General features: G+C 52.4%; 1 protein-coding gene across 1 annotated transcript in view; it reads left to right on the top strand.

Annotated features, from left to right (window-relative positions):
- The window catches only part of WDR62 (WD repeat domain 62), a 37,179-nt gene extending 18,874 nt beyond the window's left edge, over positions 1 to 18,305 (top strand). Inside the window, exons 14-32 of the mRNA XM_043995373.1 lie at positions 3,945 to 4,012; positions 4,253 to 4,374; positions 4,617 to 4,692; positions 5,570 to 5,681; positions 5,781 to 5,844; positions 8,006 to 8,128; positions 8,515 to 8,648; positions 9,260 to 9,312; positions 9,836 to 10,051; positions 10,182 to 10,318; positions 11,051 to 11,169; positions 11,653 to 11,790; positions 11,907 to 12,038; positions 13,146 to 13,275; positions 15,871 to 16,000; positions 16,105 to 16,171; positions 16,462 to 17,169; positions 17,564 to 17,649; positions 17,868 to 18,305. Coding sequence (XP_043851308.1) covers positions 3,945 to 4,012; positions 4,253 to 4,374; positions 4,617 to 4,692; positions 5,570 to 5,681; positions 5,781 to 5,844; positions 8,006 to 8,128; positions 8,515 to 8,648; positions 9,260 to 9,312; positions 9,836 to 10,051; positions 10,182 to 10,318; positions 11,051 to 11,169; positions 11,653 to 11,790; positions 11,907 to 12,038; positions 13,146 to 13,275; positions 15,871 to 16,000; positions 16,105 to 16,171; positions 16,462 to 17,169; positions 17,564 to 17,649; positions 17,868 to 18,251 — 2,999 coding nt within the window. The 3' untranslated portion in view covers positions 18,252 to 18,305. The remainder of the gene's footprint in view (positions 1 to 3,944; positions 4,013 to 4,252; positions 4,375 to 4,616; positions 4,693 to 5,569; positions 5,682 to 5,780; positions 5,845 to 8,005; positions 8,129 to 8,514; positions 8,649 to 9,259; positions 9,313 to 9,835; positions 10,052 to 10,181; positions 10,319 to 11,050; positions 11,170 to 11,652; positions 11,791 to 11,906; positions 12,039 to 13,145; positions 13,276 to 15,870; positions 16,001 to 16,104; positions 16,172 to 16,461; positions 17,170 to 17,563; positions 17,650 to 17,867) is intronic.
- The last annotated feature ends 210 nt before the right edge of the window (positions 18,306 to 18,515 follow it).

The raw sequence follows: 18,515 nt of genomic DNA, 5'->3' as shown, positions 1-18,515 counted from the left end.
TGAGACTCGTGGCCTTTGAGGTCTCTCCAGAGGCAGAAGAGCACAAGGGAGTAACAGGTGAGCTGGAGGCCTGAATGGCAGGAAGTGCATGTGGCCCAGCCAACGTCACCAAGACTCAGGTGGGGAGGCCCAACCAGACTATGACTAACAGCTTATTCAAGCGGAACAGAGTTGATTAGATGGGCAGACTAGACCAAACAGCCCAGTAGCTTTTTGGATGAAACCTCCCAACGAACACCCAGACTAACCAGACCACAAAGAAAACTACTCCCTGCACACAGTTAAGCCGAACTATCTTATGGTATATTTGTACAAGTAACATTGGATTGAAGAAGATCTACTTGTGTGAAGAAATTCCGAAGGGGGGAGGCTTGGTACAAATCATTTGGGGGAGGGGAGGGGGGTGAGACGAAGTGAAGTGGACTAGAGACCACGTGGCCAGAAGAAGGTCAGAGATAAGGATTTGGGAAGGAGCTGACAAACCTGGCGTGGAAGCAGGAGGTAGTAGAGAAGGGATGCAGGATCGTCCACTACCTCTGTCCTACTAGCACGTGCTCCCTGGCGGCTGATTCCCACAGGCTTTGACATATGTTGTCTGGGCATGACCAACATTTTCCAGCACACATAAACACCTACCCCGTACTACCAAGTAATTCTTGAAAAAAAGTGGAACAAGCACCAAGAGAAACTGTTGCTTTGGATCCGAATCTGACCAATATTGATGGACTGGCCTCTGAAGTGAAAATGTTGGGAGCTGTTGGAGGAAGGAGCTGTTCTGTCTTCAAACATGTGCTGTGGGAGAGGAAAGCAGGCATTGTCCGATGTACATCCCAGGTTTTGGAAGAGGACTTAGAGCCCCGGATACAACACTGGACTGGGAGTCGGTTAGACCCGAGTGCAAATCCTTATGAGCTGTGTGAGCCTGGGCAAGTGAGCTTCACTTCTGTTTGTCTCAGGTTCCTCCTTTATAAAATGGAGAGAATAGTTGTGTAAAGCCCTTTATAAGCTTTAAAGAGCTAAAGACCTTTAATAGAAATGTTAGGGATTTTGAAGAGGCCGTGTGGGCCAGCTAAGATGGCTCCTTGGGGCCTTCCAGCTCTCAAATTCGGTAATTCTGTGGTATAGCAGGCAGGATTTTGAACTTAAACTGATGAGGCTTTAGGTTCAAATCCTACCTTAGATACTAGCTGTAGGAGCCTGGGTAAGTCCTTTAATCTCTTTATGCCTCAGTTTCCTCATTTGTAAACCAAGGGGTTTGGACCTGATTGCCTCAAAAGACCCTTTCAGTTCCAAATCTAACCCTGTAGGGTTTTCAGGATACAAATAGGGAGGAACTTGGTTGTCGGAGTAGAAGTGATGGAACCTTTGGGGGTGAATGACTTGTTCCATCTTAGAACTTGTGATGGGAAATGGTTCTGATGAGGAAAAGTAGAAAGAGCTGTTTAAAGAGACTAACGTGGGGGCCGCTAGGGGGTGCCGTGGATAAGCACTGGCCCTGGAGTCAGGAGGACCTGAGTGCAAATCCACCCTCAGACACTTGACACTTACTAGCTGTGTGACCCTGGGCAAGTCACTTAACCCTCATTGCCCCACTCCTCCCCTCCCCCCCCAAAAGAGACTAATGTGGATGCACAGGGAACTCACTTTAAAACTATACCTTATTTTTATTGATGCCATTTGTTTTCACATCTCATTTCTTTTTTTTTATCTTTACATTTATTTCTGAATACATCTTGTTCCCCTCCCTTGGTAAGCCTTCTCTTGTAACAGTGTTTTGAAAAGAGAGAGAAAAGGTTCAACAAAATCAAAACATGCCCTATATCTGACAGCGGACATCATATTCATGCTCCTACTTCTGTGGTAAAGGGAGGGAGGTACATTCTAACTCTTCTCCAAGACCATGCTTTGAACAATTAGGTTTTTGTTTTAACATAGAAGATAGAACAAAGACAGATAATGGAGGGTGAATACAAAAGAGTGGCTAATCCTGTAAAAACTGTGCCAGGGGTACTATGGCTGGAAAATTGTAAGGATGACCAGAAAGGGCATTTTAAGGTGTGTTAAGGGCAAGAGGAATATGAAGGAATGACCAATGACCATTACTCCGAGTGAGTGGGACAGTGGTAATGGGAGATAGAAGAACTAACCCACTTCTGTCTTGCTTTTATGCTCTCAGAATGACCTTCACAGTGGTAAGCTGCAAAGTGGGTCACAGTGAATTAAAGCCCCAGATAAGTTTTCAGGAGGTGGGAAGAGAGCACCTCACTTCCCTCATGAGTTCAGAGCATCAGATCCAGACCTCGTCTAAGGATGCTGAAGGTGGTCATGGGTGATTGCTCAGCCTCAGTCATCTTCGGAGAATTCCACAGCACGGGGAAGGGTCTCTAAGACTAGGGGTGGACAGATCTTCCAGTGTTCACTAAGAGGAAGAAGGTGGAACCTTCAAGTTATAAGCCAATGAGTGTGGCTTTGATTCTTGGCCAAATTGTAGACTTGTATTATTAAAGGGAAGGTTTATGAGTGGTTAGAAAGGGAAGCACCGATCGCTTGAGGGTCATCCTGACTTCACCAAAGCCAAATCAGACTGGACTCTCCTCCTTACTCAACAGGGGAACAGTAGACAGCATGCCTAGGATTCAGCAAAGCCAGAGAGGTTTGGGCTCTGCAGCAGTGTAGGTGACTAGAACTGGCCAGATGACTGTGCCCAATCATCGGTGTCATACTGAAGGAAAGCCTCTCATTGGATGCCCAGGAATCGGGCCTTGGCCTTTGCCGTTAGTCATGTTTATTAATGCCTTGGATGAGGACCAGAATCAGGATCTAAAATCAGTCAGTCAACCCAAAACGTTTATTAAGGGCTTACTTATTACGTGAAGACCTTGACAGGCTTGTGTGGTGGCCAGGCTTGAATAAGGTGACAGTTAGTGGTGCGATGTTGAACTACCATTATATCCCCCAAATAAACTGCCCTCTGGGCCCTAGTCCAACAGGACTCGATGGCTGCCTTGAGAGCCCAGAACAAGGGAAGCCATCAGCCCAGGGTCTCCCCTGCTGCCTAGGCCAGAATGTAGCTGCAGTCTTGTGGTTGGTTCTGGACATCATGTCTTGGAATGTTGAGAAAGCTGAAGTGGTATCAGTGGAAAGCAGCCAGGCTGGGGAGGGAGCTGGAGACCTTGCTGGTCTCTGCTGACCAGTGGACGGAACAGAACGTGTTTAGCCTGACGAAGAGGAGACTTTGTGGGTGCTAGAAACATAGTGCTTAATTCTGCCTGATACCAGGAGGAAAAAGAAGGCACAAGGTGGAGTTGAGAGGAGTTACATGCAGTTCTGTGTGTGGAAGGGTGTCCTCACAGACAGCTGACCCATAGTGAGGTGGCTGCCTGGGGCCAGAGTGGTCTCCCCATTATTGGAGGCCTTCAGGCAGATACAGGATAACCACTTATTGAGGAAGGGATTCCTATGGAGCAGGGGCTTCTTAACCCTTTTTGTGGGTTTTGGGCCCATTGGGCAATCAGGTGGTAGAAGATGCAAAGGGGAGGCTGGGGGAAACAAGTTAGTGGCCCTTTTAGGGGACTCTGTGGTGCTAGCTGAATTACAAAATTGGCTGGACCCCTTGATCTTATCTCTCAAAAGGATAGCAGAGGAGTCTGGGTCATGTAAAGCTGACCCGGCCCATGGGGTGGGAGGAGGAGCTATATCAGGGGTCACATTATGAGAGGGAGCTGGAGTTGGCACAGGTGGGGTCCCAAGTGAAGTGGGATTTGGGAGAAATGGCAGCTTTACAGAGGAGAGGATGCCAGGGGTCCAAGTGAGTGCTGAAGGTGACCGAGCCATGGGAGGGTTGGGAACTTCCACAGAGTCCCTCCAAGATGGCAGCTGCAGAAACTCAAGCCAGGGGGGCCTAAACTATGGTTCAAGGACCCAACCTCTCTCCCCTCCTGTAGGGAACAGAGACATCCAGATGATCAGCTGTGGAGCTGACAAAAGCATCTACTTCCGCAGTGCCCAGAAGGTCAGGGGGCCCCTATTCTTGTTCCTTCCAGGGACTGTAATCCTAGGGACTGAAGTCAGGTGGGGGGTGAGAGTGGGGGAAGGGGGTTATGGAGTGCTCTTTGGGCAGGCTACCTTTCCTCTGGGTGCAGAGTGACACTTGGTCTCAATTCCTCTTTCTTTTTTAAAAACCAAGATGTTGCCTAAAGGTAGGGGGTGGGAGGTGGATTTTCCTGGCCTCTGAAGACTACCCCGGCCCTAGGTTTCTGATGGCCTTCATTTTGTACGTACCCATCATGTGGCAGAGAAGACCACCCTGTATGACATGGACATTGACATCACTCAGAAGTATGTAGCTGTGGCCTGTCAGGACAGGAATGTGAGGTGAGCTGGCTTTGCCCTTGGCCTGATCTCCATTCTAGCTCAGCCTGATCCTGGCTGAGCCTTGCGGCCCTGCCCTTGGTCCCCATTGGCTGGGGCACAGTGAGGTCCTGATCAGCCCTCCTTCCTGCTCCCCTCTGAGCCTTTGGAAGGGGCAGGGCTGAGGGTGAATGGAGGGAGCTGGCCGCCTGGGCTGGGGTCAAGTGGGCTTCTGAGGGCCTGAGGGTGCCTGACATTCTCCCCAGAGTCTACAACACGGTCAATGGCAAACAGAAGAAATGCTACAAGGGCTCTCAGGGGGATGATGGCTCCTTGCTGAAGGTGAGAGGACAGGTTGTGGGTGCAGTGTGTCTTTCGGTCACAGGCCTCGAGAGGCTGGGCATTGATTTACTGAGGGCTCAGCCCTGGAGATGGGCCTTTGGAGGGAGGGAGAGGCTAGGAATTGGAAGAAAAACCAGAAAACAGCATGAATAAACCATGAAGACCACACCAGAGAAAAGAAAAGGTTTAGGGGGGCCAGAGACGGGGCAGTTTTCTGAATGCCCTGTTCATTTGAATCCAGAGATTGGATCTGGGATGCCATGGCCTCTGCCCATGCAGGCCAGCAGTGACTCTGTAGCTTGTCATCCTGGAGAGTTGTCTGGGGCATTGGGAAGTGACGTGATTTGTGTGGGGGCCAAACCTGGACAAGGGCAGAAGCTGGCCTTGAACCCAGGTCTCCCTGGCTCCTAGGCCAGCTTTTTCTCCTCCTGCTCCTACCTCTAAGATGGGACAGATGCTTTCAAAACCCCAGACTGCAGGGAACAGAAGCTCCTGGTTTCATATAGGATCCTCTTTCTTCTTTGTATGCCAAAATGTCCATAATTTAATTTAAAAGTTAATAGTTAAAAATAGTGTTTATATTTTTAAGAAGTGGCCTTCCCTGGAGTCATTCCCTGGCCCTTTGGAGATCTGGTCGGAGGCCCTGACATGGGCCAGACCATGGCGTTTAGAGGGGCAACTGCACCTTCCATTGGGGCAGGAAGATTCAGACTAGCACTGCCTGGAACTGCGGGAAGGGTCGCAGGAGGCTGCCAAAGAGGGACTAGACAGGCGGGCAGGCCTCCAGGTGGAGGAGCTGAAGACACTTCCTAAGTCGAGAGAGGACAGACTTTGGAGCTGGATCCATGATGGTGTTTCCCTCTTTCCCCTTGGGCAGGTGCATGTGGACCCTTCAGGCACCTTCCTAGCCACCAGTTGCTCTGATAAGTCCATCTCAGTGATTGACTTCTATTCTGGAGAGTGCATTGCCAAGATGTTTGGACATTCAGGTAGGTCAGCCCATTTATTGTCTGGTCCAGGGCCCACACCTCTGTAGTGCTTTTCCCACAGAGGTGGTTGTGAGAGACTCTTCTCTGATTTGGTTGCAGAAATTGTCACAGGCATGAAGTTTACTTATGACTGTCGTCACCTAATCACTGTCTCTGGAGATAGGTAAGAAAGGAATTGTGGGATAGGACACATTGCTGAACTCTTGGGGCCGTGGGGACGGGGGATGCAAGGGGAGGACGCAATAGAGAAATGAAAATAATGTTATGATTTTATAGTTTGTTTTAAAACACTTTTCAGCATCCATGGTCTTATTTGAACCTTGTGCTTGTTGATTGATTGCTTGACCAGCGTGGCTCTATCTGGGGAAATTCTCAGGTGCCATGGGCCCGAGTGGGTGCCATGGGCAGTGTCCATGGAGCCAGGACAGCTATGTGTGCCATAGCCAAGGCCCCTGGGCCTAGTGGGGATGTTCTTCAGGTAGTTCTCACACAGTACCTGTATTGTATGGTCAAAGCCCCCTGAGCCTGGTGGGTGTTTCCAAGGTGCTTTGCGTGTTCTGCCGTGGGGAGCACTTTCACCAGTGTAGCTGTGACTGGGGTGATCCTCATGTACTCTGCCCTCAGGCACTTGGGCTAATGGCTGTTGTGGGGCTGTCTAGTTTCACTCTGCAAACTATGGATGTGCGTGGGCTCATTCTCAGGGATCTGCATCTTTTGTTATTGTCGTTCAGTCGTTTTTCGGTCATGTCACTCTTTGTGACCCTCTTTGGGGTTTTCTGGGCAGAGATACTGGAGTGGTTGGCCATTTCCTTCTCCAGCTCAGTTTATAGATGAGGCCGCCAGTGCTAATTGACTTGCCCCAGGGTCACACAGTGAGTGAGTGTCTGAGGCTGGATTTGAACTCATGAAGATGAGTCTTCCTGACTCCAGGCCTGGCGCTCTATGCACTACATTGCCCCCTAGCTGCCCTAACGGTGTTCATGGAAGGAAACAATGTGTTTTTGTTTGTCAGATTTTTCAGTGTCACAATCTCTTGATGGAGCTGCCTTTTGATGTGAGACAGCTGAACTTCCTCAGAATATTTTTAGGGGATTAAAGTTTAGATGACTCAACTGGGAAAAAAAACCCTAAAAATTCCAAGGAGGAAAAAAGAGATGAGATTGAGTTTGACTTTGATTTCTGGCCACATACTAGAACGAGTCATTAAAGGGATGATTTGTAAGCATTTAGAAAGGAAAGCAGCAATCACCAAGAGAGCCAGTGCTTAGACAAGTCTAATGTCATGTCCTCTTTTGGCAGGTCATTAGCTTGGTAGATGAATGGCATGCTATTGACCTAGCACTCCTGGATTTTGGCAAAGAGTTTGACACAGTCTCTTGTGCTCTCTTGAGGTCCTAGATGGGGATTAGGGGATAGGGTAGCTAGCTATATATATATATATATTTTAGTGAGGCAATTGGGGTTAAGTGACTTGCCCAGGGTCACACAGTTAGTAAGTGTTAAGTGTCTGAGGCCGGATTTGAACTCAGGTCCTCCTGAATCCAGGGCCGGTGCTCTATCCACTGCGCCACCTAGCTGCTAGCTATATCTGACCTGGCTGAATGACTGAACCCAGAATGGCTGCTGTCAGCCTGGAGGGAGGAGGGACTCAAGTGGCGTGTCCCAGAGCAGGCCCTCCTATCTTATAAGGTTCAGCATTTTCATCAGTGCCTTGGAGAATGGCACTGGGGCATTCTTTCTTTCTTTTTGTGAGGCAGTTGGGGTTAAGTGACTTGCCCAGGGCCACACAGCTACTAAATGTCAAGTGTCTGAGCTCAAATTTGAACTCAGGTCTTCCTGAATCCAGGGCCGGTGCTCTATCCACTGCACCACCTAGCTGCCCCTGCACTGGGGCATTCTTAGCATACGGGCTACTACCATAGAGCCTGGAAGGCCAACTAGGGAGACAAAGAGCTGGCACTTAGATTATGTATCAAGGTTCACAGAGGCCTTTATTATATACAAGGTCTCATGGGAGCTTCACTTCTTCAGATGAGGTAGCTGAGGTGTGAGAGGGCTTAGATAGTCACATGGTGTGAGAAGTGGGATTTGAACCTGGAGGCCTCTCGTCCAGAGCTCTTTCCACTGGGCCATACTGTTTCTTGGTCTTTAAATGTCCTCATCTCTCCCCTCACTTCACCCCTTTCTCCCTCCTAGATGCTGTCACACACACCCCCCCCTTAAAATGTGAGCTCTTGGGGAGCAGAGACTTCCCATCTTTCTGTTTGTACACCGAGTGCTTAGACTAGCCCTTACTCCTCATCTGGCCTTTCTCTCTCCTCCAGCTGTGTGTTTATCTGGCAGCTGGGCCCAGAGATCACCAACTGCATGAAACAGCACTTGATGGAAATCGATCACATTGAGCAACAGAAGAAAATGAAAGAGAGAGAATGGTCCAACCAGCTGAGGTAGGCAGCTCATCCTCTGACTGCCTCTCTGTCACGAGCATCATTGTAGTGGTGCAGGGCACTGTGGTTACCTCCCAAGAGGCTCAGTGACCCCCAAAGCAGCGCTCCAGGGTCCGAGCTCTGGAAAGGGGCTCATTGCTCCTCCTTTATCCGTTGGGAAGGAGGGTAGGATGTGGCAACTTGTGAGAGAGCAAAGAAGGGAGGCTCTGAGAGGCCATGGGAGGGTCTCCAGTGCGGGGGTTTCTTGGCTAGGGCTGAGATGGGTAGAGTCAGTCATGCCCTACTCAAGGTTGGGGGCAGCCAAGTTTCTGGGCTTGCCTGGCCACAGTGGGCTCAGCCTTCAGGAAGGTCCTGGAGCTGTGTCTTCTTCTGCTCTTTGCGTCCAGACGGGAGACTTATGTGTCAATGCCCAGTGGGACTTGTTCTCTGAGCCCTGGAGAGCAGACAGAGGATGAGCTGGAAGAGGAGTGTGAACAAGAGGAGCTGCTGAAGACCCCCGCCAAGGACAGCTTTGAGACAGGCAGGTCCCTGCTCGCTCGGGGAGGACAAGGGCTGCAGACTTGGCCTCTGGTACTCACTCCCTTGGGCTTCCCCTCCTTGCACCTCGTCTGTAAAAGGGGCAGAGGGGAGGATGGGCAGAAGTGTTAGCCTGGCTGGCCCCTGATGCCCTCTGGCTTAAGACCTAGGATCTTGTGGCCTACTTTTCACTGCCATGAAATGACAAGGTTACATCTCAGGGACTCTACCCTGCCCCCCCAGCTTCAGTGCTTGGAGATTTTCCCAGGGGGCTTGGCCACAAGCTGCCAACACGGCCCGCTCCCTGCACTGGACGGGTTTGAGTAGTGCCACGGAATTCCAGTGTTGGAAGGGTACTCGGCAGGTATCTGGGCTGTGATATCTCTAGCTTCTTCCCCTTCTCTGCCTGAGGTGGTTCTGTCCCATTTCTGGGCAGCTTCTCATTTGGGGGAAGTCATTCTGTCCTGGGCCCCCCAGATCTTTTGTAGTTGGGGGTCAGGCCTGGACAGTTGAGGACAGTGACAACCTTCTAGTGTCATTCCTTTCCCCAAGCCCTAGGAGAGAGACACGAGGATAGGCTGTTCTTCCTGACCTTCATTGCCTTTGGCTTTCTAGATCCCCGATGCCTGTTGACCAATGGCAAGCTTCCTCTCTGGGCAAAACGCTTGGTGAGTGGGTGATTGGCCGGGAGGGACAGTGTCCATCATCAGGTGAGGGCTTTGCCGGCCACAGAGGTCCTTCCTTCCCTGGTGGCTGTTTCCTGCTCTGGGGCTTGTTGCCCCTCTAGAGGCCAGGGCTGAAGAAGGGGGAAGTGCAAGGAGAGCTTTTAGGAGGGGATCTGGCTCTCTTCAGTCACCTAGGGAACCTGGTCCGCTCTTCCTGCAAGGTGTGCCAGGTCCCTCAGGAGCTGCTTCCTGTGCCCTCTCTCAAGACCAGGCACCTGGTCCAGAGTGAGCTAAGTCTCCCTAATAGGTAAAGCTCTTGAAGATTTTCATGGGCAGGCGTGGCACCAGAACCCAACCCGAGGCCTTAGGAAGAGTTATTGCTTCAGAGGCTTCTTCTGTGACATAGTCAGAGGCTCAGCTGCTCTGTCTGGTCAGCCAGGGGCAGCCCTTGGGCATTCTTCTGGGAAATGGGCGGCTGAACAGTTGGCGGGCAGGGGCACAGCTGGATGTTTCTTTGTCTCTGTAGCTGGGAGACGATGATGTGGACCCGGCCACATTCCATGCCAAGCGGAGCTACCAGCCTCATGGCCGCTGGGCAGAACGGGCAGACAGAGAGCCCATCAAGACCATTCTGGATGCCCGCGACCTGAATTACTATTTCAGCCCTGTGAACCCAGATGTGCTGGACGACTCGGGCCTGGAGAAGGTGGAGCCGCAGAGTCTGGCCCACCTGCTCACGGAGGTCAGTACCACGGCTCTGGGTTTCCTGGGCAGGCTCAGACGCGGGCTGTGGTGAGGGCCAGCATGAATGGCACCAGGTTAGCCTGCGTGGGCGTTCTACTCTCAGACAATGAGCTTCTGTGCTCTTTCAGACAGAGGGCCAAGAGGACCAAAGCCAGACAGAGGGTGATTTCCGGTGTCCTGACTTCCTCCAATTGGATCTGGAGTCTCCTAAGGCGAGTGACATCATCATTTATACTGTGGAGCCAGAGGCCATCCCAGACAGCAGGTGTGACTTCTCTTCTTGCAGTAGCTACTGCTTCTGCGGGGGGATCCTCTGGAGATGAGGGGGTGCACTGGGGGGGTCTTTGTCAGCCAGGCCCATGGGCTTTGGGGCTGCAGAATGACGCGGGGTGGGTAGAGGCGAGATATTCTCAAAGAGCAGCCTGAGCCTTGGAGCCCCAGAGCAGAGGGGACGGGCAAGGAGTGGGTACCTGGCACACGCACTGTTTCCTTCTCTGAGGGCTGGGAAGAGAATCCACTTCTCCCGGTCTAAGTCACATCCCCTGCACATAAGAGTTCACAAATCACTTTTCTCAAACAACCCTGGGAGTTTGGCAGTGCAGCGATTATGGTCTCCATTTCCAAAGACTGTGAGCAGTGCTGTGACTCCTTGGTGGTCCCACAGCAGCCAGTGGAAATGGCAGACCCCGCATTTCTGTCCCCTTGTCCAGCCTCTTTTCCTGGCTTCCCTTGGCCAGTCCAAGATGTTCTGCAGGAGCCAGGAGGAAGGTGGCTCCTTGGGGAGGTCAGCCAGTGAGCTTTGAGAAAGTGCAGAGGGTGTCCTGGGCTCTATGTTTGCCATACCAAGCCCCAAGCCCCATGCTTACTTTGGGAGGCCCTCTAGCTTGGGGGGTCCCCCTCTGTCTGGGGCAGCCCTGTTTGTCCCCAGGCGCCAGGAAGGTCAGTTGGGGAGCGCTCAGTGATAGCCTCTCCCTTGGGTTTTCTCCCTTCTTTGAAGTGAGTATCATCTGAAAGAAGTGGACGTCTCCCCCTGTCAGCTGGGCAGTGGTTATCTTCGAGTCAACTCAGTTCTGACTGGGGATCTGAGCAGCCGTGCCCTGGTGCACCAGCTTGGAGGTAGGCACAAGGCAGACAGACCCCTCTGTCTGTGGAGAGCTCTGCCTGGATCTTCCCGGGGCTTCATGCCCCTCCCCCTACAGGATGCCCAGGTGGAGAATGGGAGAGAACCACCTCTGCTTGTTTGGGGTGGGCCTCCCCCAGCCTGCTGGGGTTAAACCTTCCTTTTCTAGGGGTACTCCTTTCTCAGCTGGCTTGCTGAAGTCTGGCATGAGCTCAGACCCTCTGTTCACAACTTGGCCTTAGCTTCCTTTGCCTCCCCACAATGCTCAGGCTCTTTGTTTGGTCATTCAAGGCCCTTCCCAGCCTGGCAGTGCCCTCTGTCCTCACAGACTCTGTGTAGGCTTGGGAGTGCTTTCTGCCCCTTCCCTCCTGCCCTGATGGCTGGACTGCTTTTGGTGCTTCCAGAGTTTACCTACCTGGCCTAACTCAGTGTGACCGGGCATCACCAGTGAGAGCAGTCCCTGAATGTGTTCCCTGCAGGTGGGGAGTCACTGGAGTCCCAGGCTGAAACTGAAGTGGAGACTGTTGACTTGGGAGGAAGCTTCAAAGCCATTCACTCCTCATCCCCCCAGGCCAAGGCCGAGAAGAGCCCGTTTGAGCCCATCCCCTTAGTCCCAGGTGAGTCCCGTCCTCTTTGGTCTGAGGGATGGTGCTGGGAGGCCCTCCTTTGCCCTACGAGGCCTGGCTCTCCTTTCTTGTTCTGGGGCATCCTGGTGTGCTGGCCTTGGACACAGAGAGCGCATCGGAAGTAGAGCTTGCCACACCCGAGGGTCCCCTGCCTCCCAGCAGCTCTTTGCCACAGACACCAGAGCAGGAGAAGTTTCTTAGACACCATTTTGAAACCCTCACTGATGCCCATCCTGAAGGTAAGTCCTCTGGGCTGCACAGGGTGTGTCGGTCCTGGCCCCCTCACACCAGGGATGGCAGCTCTCTTTGGGTGGGGTACAGGATCTGGGCCTCTTCCCTTTGTCTTGGAGAGGTTGGGGGAGGGGGGTTGTCTCATCTGGCCCATGAGGAGGACCACATGCCTAAGACTGCTGTCTTGAGCTTTGTAAGTGCTTGCTAATTGATCGACTATCCGTTTCTGGTTGCCTTGTTACATGGGGGACATTCTTTGGTCTGCTTCTTGTTTCCTGCTAGATTCCTAAGAGCTGGCAGAGTGAAATATCTGTGAGCCCCAGGGAGTGCTGGGTGTTGTGTCAGCACAGGGGAGTGGGAGGGCTGTTGACACTAGGGACCTGGTTGGATTCTTCCAGAAACAAAACAAGGCTGCACGTCATGCCTCCCCCCGGGCAAAAACCAGCTTAACCCTCTCTAGGTTACCGCCAAGTGGAGTCTCTGGTTTGGGCTGAGCTGGTGTCCCCACCCTCCCCAGTGTCAGACTAGACACTTTCTCGTTTGGGGCCTCGACCCGCACCATTGCCTTGACTGACTATTCTTCCTCTGTTTTCCTTGCTGATTTCCTCCTTGGCTTTGATCTGCTTTATTCAGAATTTAACCAACTCCAGTAAAGTGAGCGTCTCCCCTTATATTGTGGCACAGCCAGTGAGGCTTCTCTATGCCCTGGTGCCCCTCCCCAGTCTCTGAAAGGGATGGGCCCTTGTTCGCCCCTGATGGTACCATTGCTACTTGGAATTCTACCAGTTCAGACCAGCAACTGCTCAGCAGCTTAGTCTTGGCGAGGTGTCCACGCACTGGCCCAGGACTGCGAGGGGTGTAGTTTAACCACATAAATGAAAATAGAAGAGAAAATCGGAATTCGTGGTTTCCACAGTCGGTATGCAGCTGTAGCGGACTCCTCAGGCCTAGAGCCCAGGGGTTCCTCCCAGATTCCCTCTTCTGTCCCCCACCTTTTCTCTTCTGGGCCTCATTTAGCTGCTTCTTTGGAAAACCCCTCTGATAACACCCCACGCCCCCCTTCCTACAGAGCTGGGCAGTTGCTCAAATTGAAAATGCTGTTCTTGCCCACCCAGAGGTGTTTAATGGTTCCCTGAAGGATGTGGAGCCCCCAGAGGCGGATGCTGATTCCGAGAAACACTTCTTCCTCAATCCTCGCCTGAGCATTTCTGCCCAGTTTCTTTCTAGATTCCAGAAAAATCCCAGGTAGGGGAGAGTGGGAGGGAGAGGAAGAAGGCGACTAAGCTGGATGGGAGAGGGAGAGGTTTAGCTGTGGTTGGGGAGTGATGTACAGTGACCCCAGCTGTCCATTGGCACAGTCCCTGGGCTGACAGGGAGCACTGGCCTGCAGACTTTCCCCTCTGGGGTCCACTGCCCACAGGGCCAAGGATTGAGGCCTGTCCAATCCCATAATGATCCTTCTGTCCCTTCCCCCCTTCTTTCCCCTCCACCCCCCCCAATCCTCTGTGATGTTTGCCCATATACCCATGACTTTGTAGAAGTCGCCTTTGCATCTCTGTTGGAGCCCCTGCCCCAGCAGCCTGTGGCTCTGTTCTTTTTTTTTTTTCCCCAGTGCTTTAATTAATTAATTTATTTTTCAATCTTAATAGTATTTTATTTTTTTCTAGTTACATGTAACAATAGTTTTCAACATTTGCTCTTATAAGATTTTCAATTCCAAATTTTTCTCCCTCCCTCCCTCCCTTCCTTCCTTCCTTCCCCCTTCCCCAAGACAGAAAGCAATCTGATTTGGTTATATATGTACAATCACATTAAATATATTTCTGCATTAGTCATGTTGTGAAAGAAGAATCAGAACACAAGGAAAAACCTAAAAAAAAAAAAGAAGAAAATAAATTTGAAACAGTATAGTTCAATCTGCATCCAAATTCCACAGTTCTTTTTTCTGGATGTGGAAAGCATTTTCCCATCATGAGTCCTTTGGAATTGTTTTGGATCATTATTTTACTGAGAAGAGTTAAGTCTATGTCAGTTGATCATCACACAGTGTTGCTATTACTGTGTATAATGTTCTCCTGGTTCTGCTCTTTTCATTCAGCATCAGTCCACTTAAGTCTTTGCAGGTTTTCCTGAACTCCTCCTGCTCATCATTTCTTATAGAACAACAGTATTCCATTACATTCATATACCACAACTTGTTCAGCCATTCCCCAGTTGATGGGCCTCTCCTTGATTTCCAATTCTTTGCCACCACAAAGAGCTATTATAAATATTTTTGTACATGTGGTTCCTTTTCCCTTTTTTATGATCTCTTTGGGATAGAGACCTAGTAGTGGTATTGCCGGGTCAAAGGGTATGCACAGCCCCCTAGCCCCTTGGGCATAGTTCCAAATTGCTCTCCAGAATGGCTGGATCAGTTCACAACTCCACCAACAATGTATTAGTGTTCCAATCTTCCCACATCTTCTCCAACGTTTAGCATTTTCCTTTTTTGTCATATTAGCCAATCCGATATGTGTGAGGTGGTACCTCAGAGTTGTTTTCTAATCAGTAGTGATTGAGAACATCTTTTCATATGGCTGTACATAGCTTTGATTTCTTCATCTGAAAACTGCCTGTTCATCATTTGACCATTTCTCAATTGGGGAATGACCTGTATTCTTATATATTTTAGAAATGAGACCTTTATCAGAAATTCTGGCTGTAAAAATTATTTCCCAGATTTCTGCTTTCCTTCTAATCTTGGCTTCATTTCTTCTGTTTGTGCAAAACCTTTTTGATATAAGCAAAATGATCCATTTTGCCTTTCACAATATTCTCCATCTATTGTTTGGTCATAAATTCTTCCCCTCAGGGACGGCTAGGTGGCGTAGTGGATAAAGCACCAGCCCTGGATTCAGGAGTACCTGAGTTCAAATCCGGCCTCAGACACTTGACACTTACTAGTTGTGTGACCCTGGGCAAGTCACTTAACCCCCATTGCCCCGTTTAAAAAAAAAAAAAGTAATAAATTCTTCCCCTCTCCATAGCGGCTCTCTGTTCTTGTGTCATATCCTTGGAGCCCTGTGTGGACCCACCCATCCCATGCTTCAGCCATTCCTTAGCTCCCCCCCACCTTTTTGTGTGATAGCTCTTCTCCACCACCCCCTCCCCTTCTCAGCTTTGGTCCCCTCTGGGACCCTCCCAGGTCAGCTTGTACCCTTCATTTAAAAAAATTTTTTTTAATTTTTTATTTTGGGGGGGTGTTGGGCAATGAGGGTTAAGTGACTTGCCTAAGGTCACACAGGTAAGTGTCAAGTGTCTGAGGCTGGATTTGAACTCAGGTCCTCCTGATTCCAGGACAAGTGCTCTATCCACTGCACCACCTAGCTGCCTGCTTGTACCCTTCAGGAAGTGAGAAGAGCCTATTTTTCCTCTTCCTTAGGGGATTACAGGATCTTAGTACTCCCCCCTTGAGGGTACTCGCCACCTCTTATCTCCTTCCTTGCTAGGAGGGGAACCCCCACTGAAGACACTGGTGCCCCTGACCTCCTGGGCTGATGTGGGGCAGATAGCCAGGTTCGATCTGGGGAGACACCCATGTGCAGAGCTCAGCACCTCTCTCAGCCCTTTGCCAGGCCCAGAGTTGTGTGTTCCTCTGGGGAGCGCCCTGCCCTCAGGGACTCAGCTGGCATTGTGTGCAGGCCCTGCTTGTGTTTGGGCTTGATGTCAGTGTTTTTGGTCCTCCCCATCATGCTCAGAACCTGGCTGAGGGTGGGGCCCTGGCATCCCTGCCTCCCTCTCTTCCTGTTCCTTGTCCCGTCAGGCTCATCCTACTTGATGCACCTGTTTCCCCTGCAGGTTTGCACACACCTTCCCACCTACACTGCCCCTTCAGTTAGTGAAGCCCCTGGAAGGTGTGGCGCTTCGTCGGGAAGGGGTCGAGGCCCAGAGGACCGACAGGAGCTATGGTGCAGCAGATGCCACCGATGTGAGTGTGGCTGCCTTCCTGGCCCGACGGGAGCTTGGGATGGGGAGGGGCAGGCTGGGTGGCTCCCAACTCTTGGCTAACTGTGTGACGGCTTGGCCTTGAAGGGACTCCCTGGAGAGAAGGCAGCTGAGAGCCCAGAGACCCCAGTGCCTGTGTCCTGGTGTCCGCTGGGTAAGACCGACTCTTCTGCCCTGCTCCCTTTGGGTAAGGCCTCCCTGTGTCTCTGTGCCCACCTTCCCAGCACGTTCCAGACCAGGCCTTTCCTGGGCATCAGCCATCTGGGAACTCTGAAACATGGCAAGGGTACTGATGCCCCTGTAGCTGCTGAGTGTGTCCCCCCCCCACCTCAGGACCCTGACCTCTAGCCCCATTGTCCCCCAGGCAGTTGGGGTCAGGCCGGGGAGTTGTCCCTTCCTTTCCCAGGGATGCCCGAAGGAGTAATCTATTTGTTTTCCATCTAGTCTCTGGCCTCAGCAGCATAGTGCCAGGCCCACCCCCTGAGGCTTTCCCAGGCCTCCCCTTGGAGAAAGACAGGGAAATGAAGCCAAAGCAGTCCCCTCCACTGCCCTCCACCCTGTCCCGAGGCAGCAGAGACCCACGAAACTCCCAGGCCTGTTCCTACGTGGAGGTCACCACAAGCTCCCAAGCAAAGATGTCACGAAGCGTATCTCTTGGAGAAAACTTCACCCCTACCCTGACAGAGCCCCCACGATCTCTGGATGGCTTAAGGAGGCCCCTGTCAATGGGAGAACTCTCAACATTGGGACCAGATGGTCTGCCAAGCAGGGCCAAAGAGCTGAATAGCATGGAGGGGAGTCGGCCTCTGCCCCTCTGGGGTAATCATGAAGCTCGAGCTGGCCTGAGGCTGGACCTGCCCAGCATCTGTGACCAGCTCCTGATGCCTCCCCAGCCCCCAGCCCCAGCCCCCGGGCCTCCTGGGACAGGCCTGGGGAGAGGCTGGGCCAAGGGCTCCCTGGCCACAGTGGAGGCTGCCCCACCAGCGTTCCTGGTCAGTGATGCTCCTGAGATGAAGGACATGAGCCTCTACGAGCCCGGCTTCCGACAGGCTGAGTCACCAATGCAGGCCCACACCAAGGGACCAGCTTCCATAGAATCTCGGGGGCCCAGGGGCACCGCATCTGAAGCCCCCCTCTTGGAATCCCTCCCTGGTGAGTGTCACTGCCTCAGGGACTCGGGAGGCCCTCCCTCTGCCCAGGCCCAGAGTGTCCTGTTGGCAGGAGGAGAAGACTGAATTCTTGTGGTTCCCCCCCCCCCCCAGCAAAGGCCCTGACATTGTCACCTCATAATTACCTTTACCCCTTCAGCTGCACACACCGGCACTGTTGGGCCCCTCTCCGTCACTATCAGTATTTGAAATAGACCAGGCCCCCCGCCCCCCAATAGCCAGCCCTGTGCCTGAGCACGGAAGGGTTCAACATCTGCTGTCCTCCCAGCCTCCCTGACCCAGCTCAGCTCCTCTACTAGGAGATCAGCCCCTCTGTCCCAGCCCCCTGCACCCGCTGGCTTTGGGTGCCCCTTTGGCTGATGGGGCTTCTCTCTTAGTCCCCCAGCTCAGCATGAGCAATGCGGAACGTGTTACCCAGAAGCTGCAGCGGAGCTTCCAGGAGGCCCTGGACCTTTACAACCTGGTAAGGGCTGGCAGTGCTGTGGGTCCGGCAGGCCTGGGCGTGCTGAGGGAAGGGGGCGGAGGCCACGACACTTACCCGTGAGTGTTCCACCTCTCCTTCCTGCTCTGAGCCTGAGCAAGCCTGGCTGCTGTGGCCCTGGGCCAGAGACCCAGCTGGCCAAGGGGGCTGTGTTCCTGATGCCACCTCCTTTCTTTCTCTTCTCCCTGCTTCCATTCCAGGTAGTTTCCGGCCCCCGCATGAGCGGGGAACAGCAGCAAGTCCAAGCAGAATTGTCATCTACCTTCCTGTGGATACAGGGCCAGCTGGAAGCTGTGGCCTGGCTTGGGGGGGAGGAGGTGGCCCAATCCCCATCCTTACCCTTGTCCCCAGCCCCCTCTCCGGCGCAGGGCCTGGCTCTGGCCCCGGCCCGCACCTGGACCCTTTCCCCTTCCCCCGCAGCAAGCCCAGCCCCAGGCCTCCCGTCCCCTCTGCTGTGGTCCTTGCCCAGCTCAGAAGTCCGGGCCCTGCTGGAACACTACTCGGAGCTGTTGGTGCAGGCTGTTCGAAGAAAGGCAGGGGCGGGTGGCAGGGAGATGACGGCGGGGCAGGGGAGAAGGGCCTGAGCATCCTCTGACACCACTACCCTTTCTGGGGGTCAAGAGCCATACCACTGACATGAGAACCTTTTCCTTTTCTGCTCTGCTGCTTTTAAGAAAATGTCTATTTTTTGGAAAATAAACAGTTTTGATGTGAGTGGCTGCTGTGCCTCATCCACCCCCCAGCCCTCTCATCCTAGGGCAGCCCCTTTGGGCAGGGGGGCCCAGACTTGCAAGATCCCTTAGAGGTGCTCTTACTCCTACGTCCTTCCCCCCACCAGAACCTGCCCC

Source organism: Dromiciops gliroides, chromosome 3 (genome assembly GCF_019393635.1).
Source record: "Dromiciops gliroides isolate mDroGli1 chromosome 3, mDroGli1.pri, whole genome shotgun sequence".
NCBI classification, from domain to species: domain Eukaryota; kingdom Metazoa; phylum Chordata; class Mammalia; order Microbiotheria; family Microbiotheriidae; genus Dromiciops; species Dromiciops gliroides.
The sequence above is the reverse complement of the archived record's forward strand: the minus strand, read 5'-3'. Positions and strand labels throughout refer to the sequence as shown.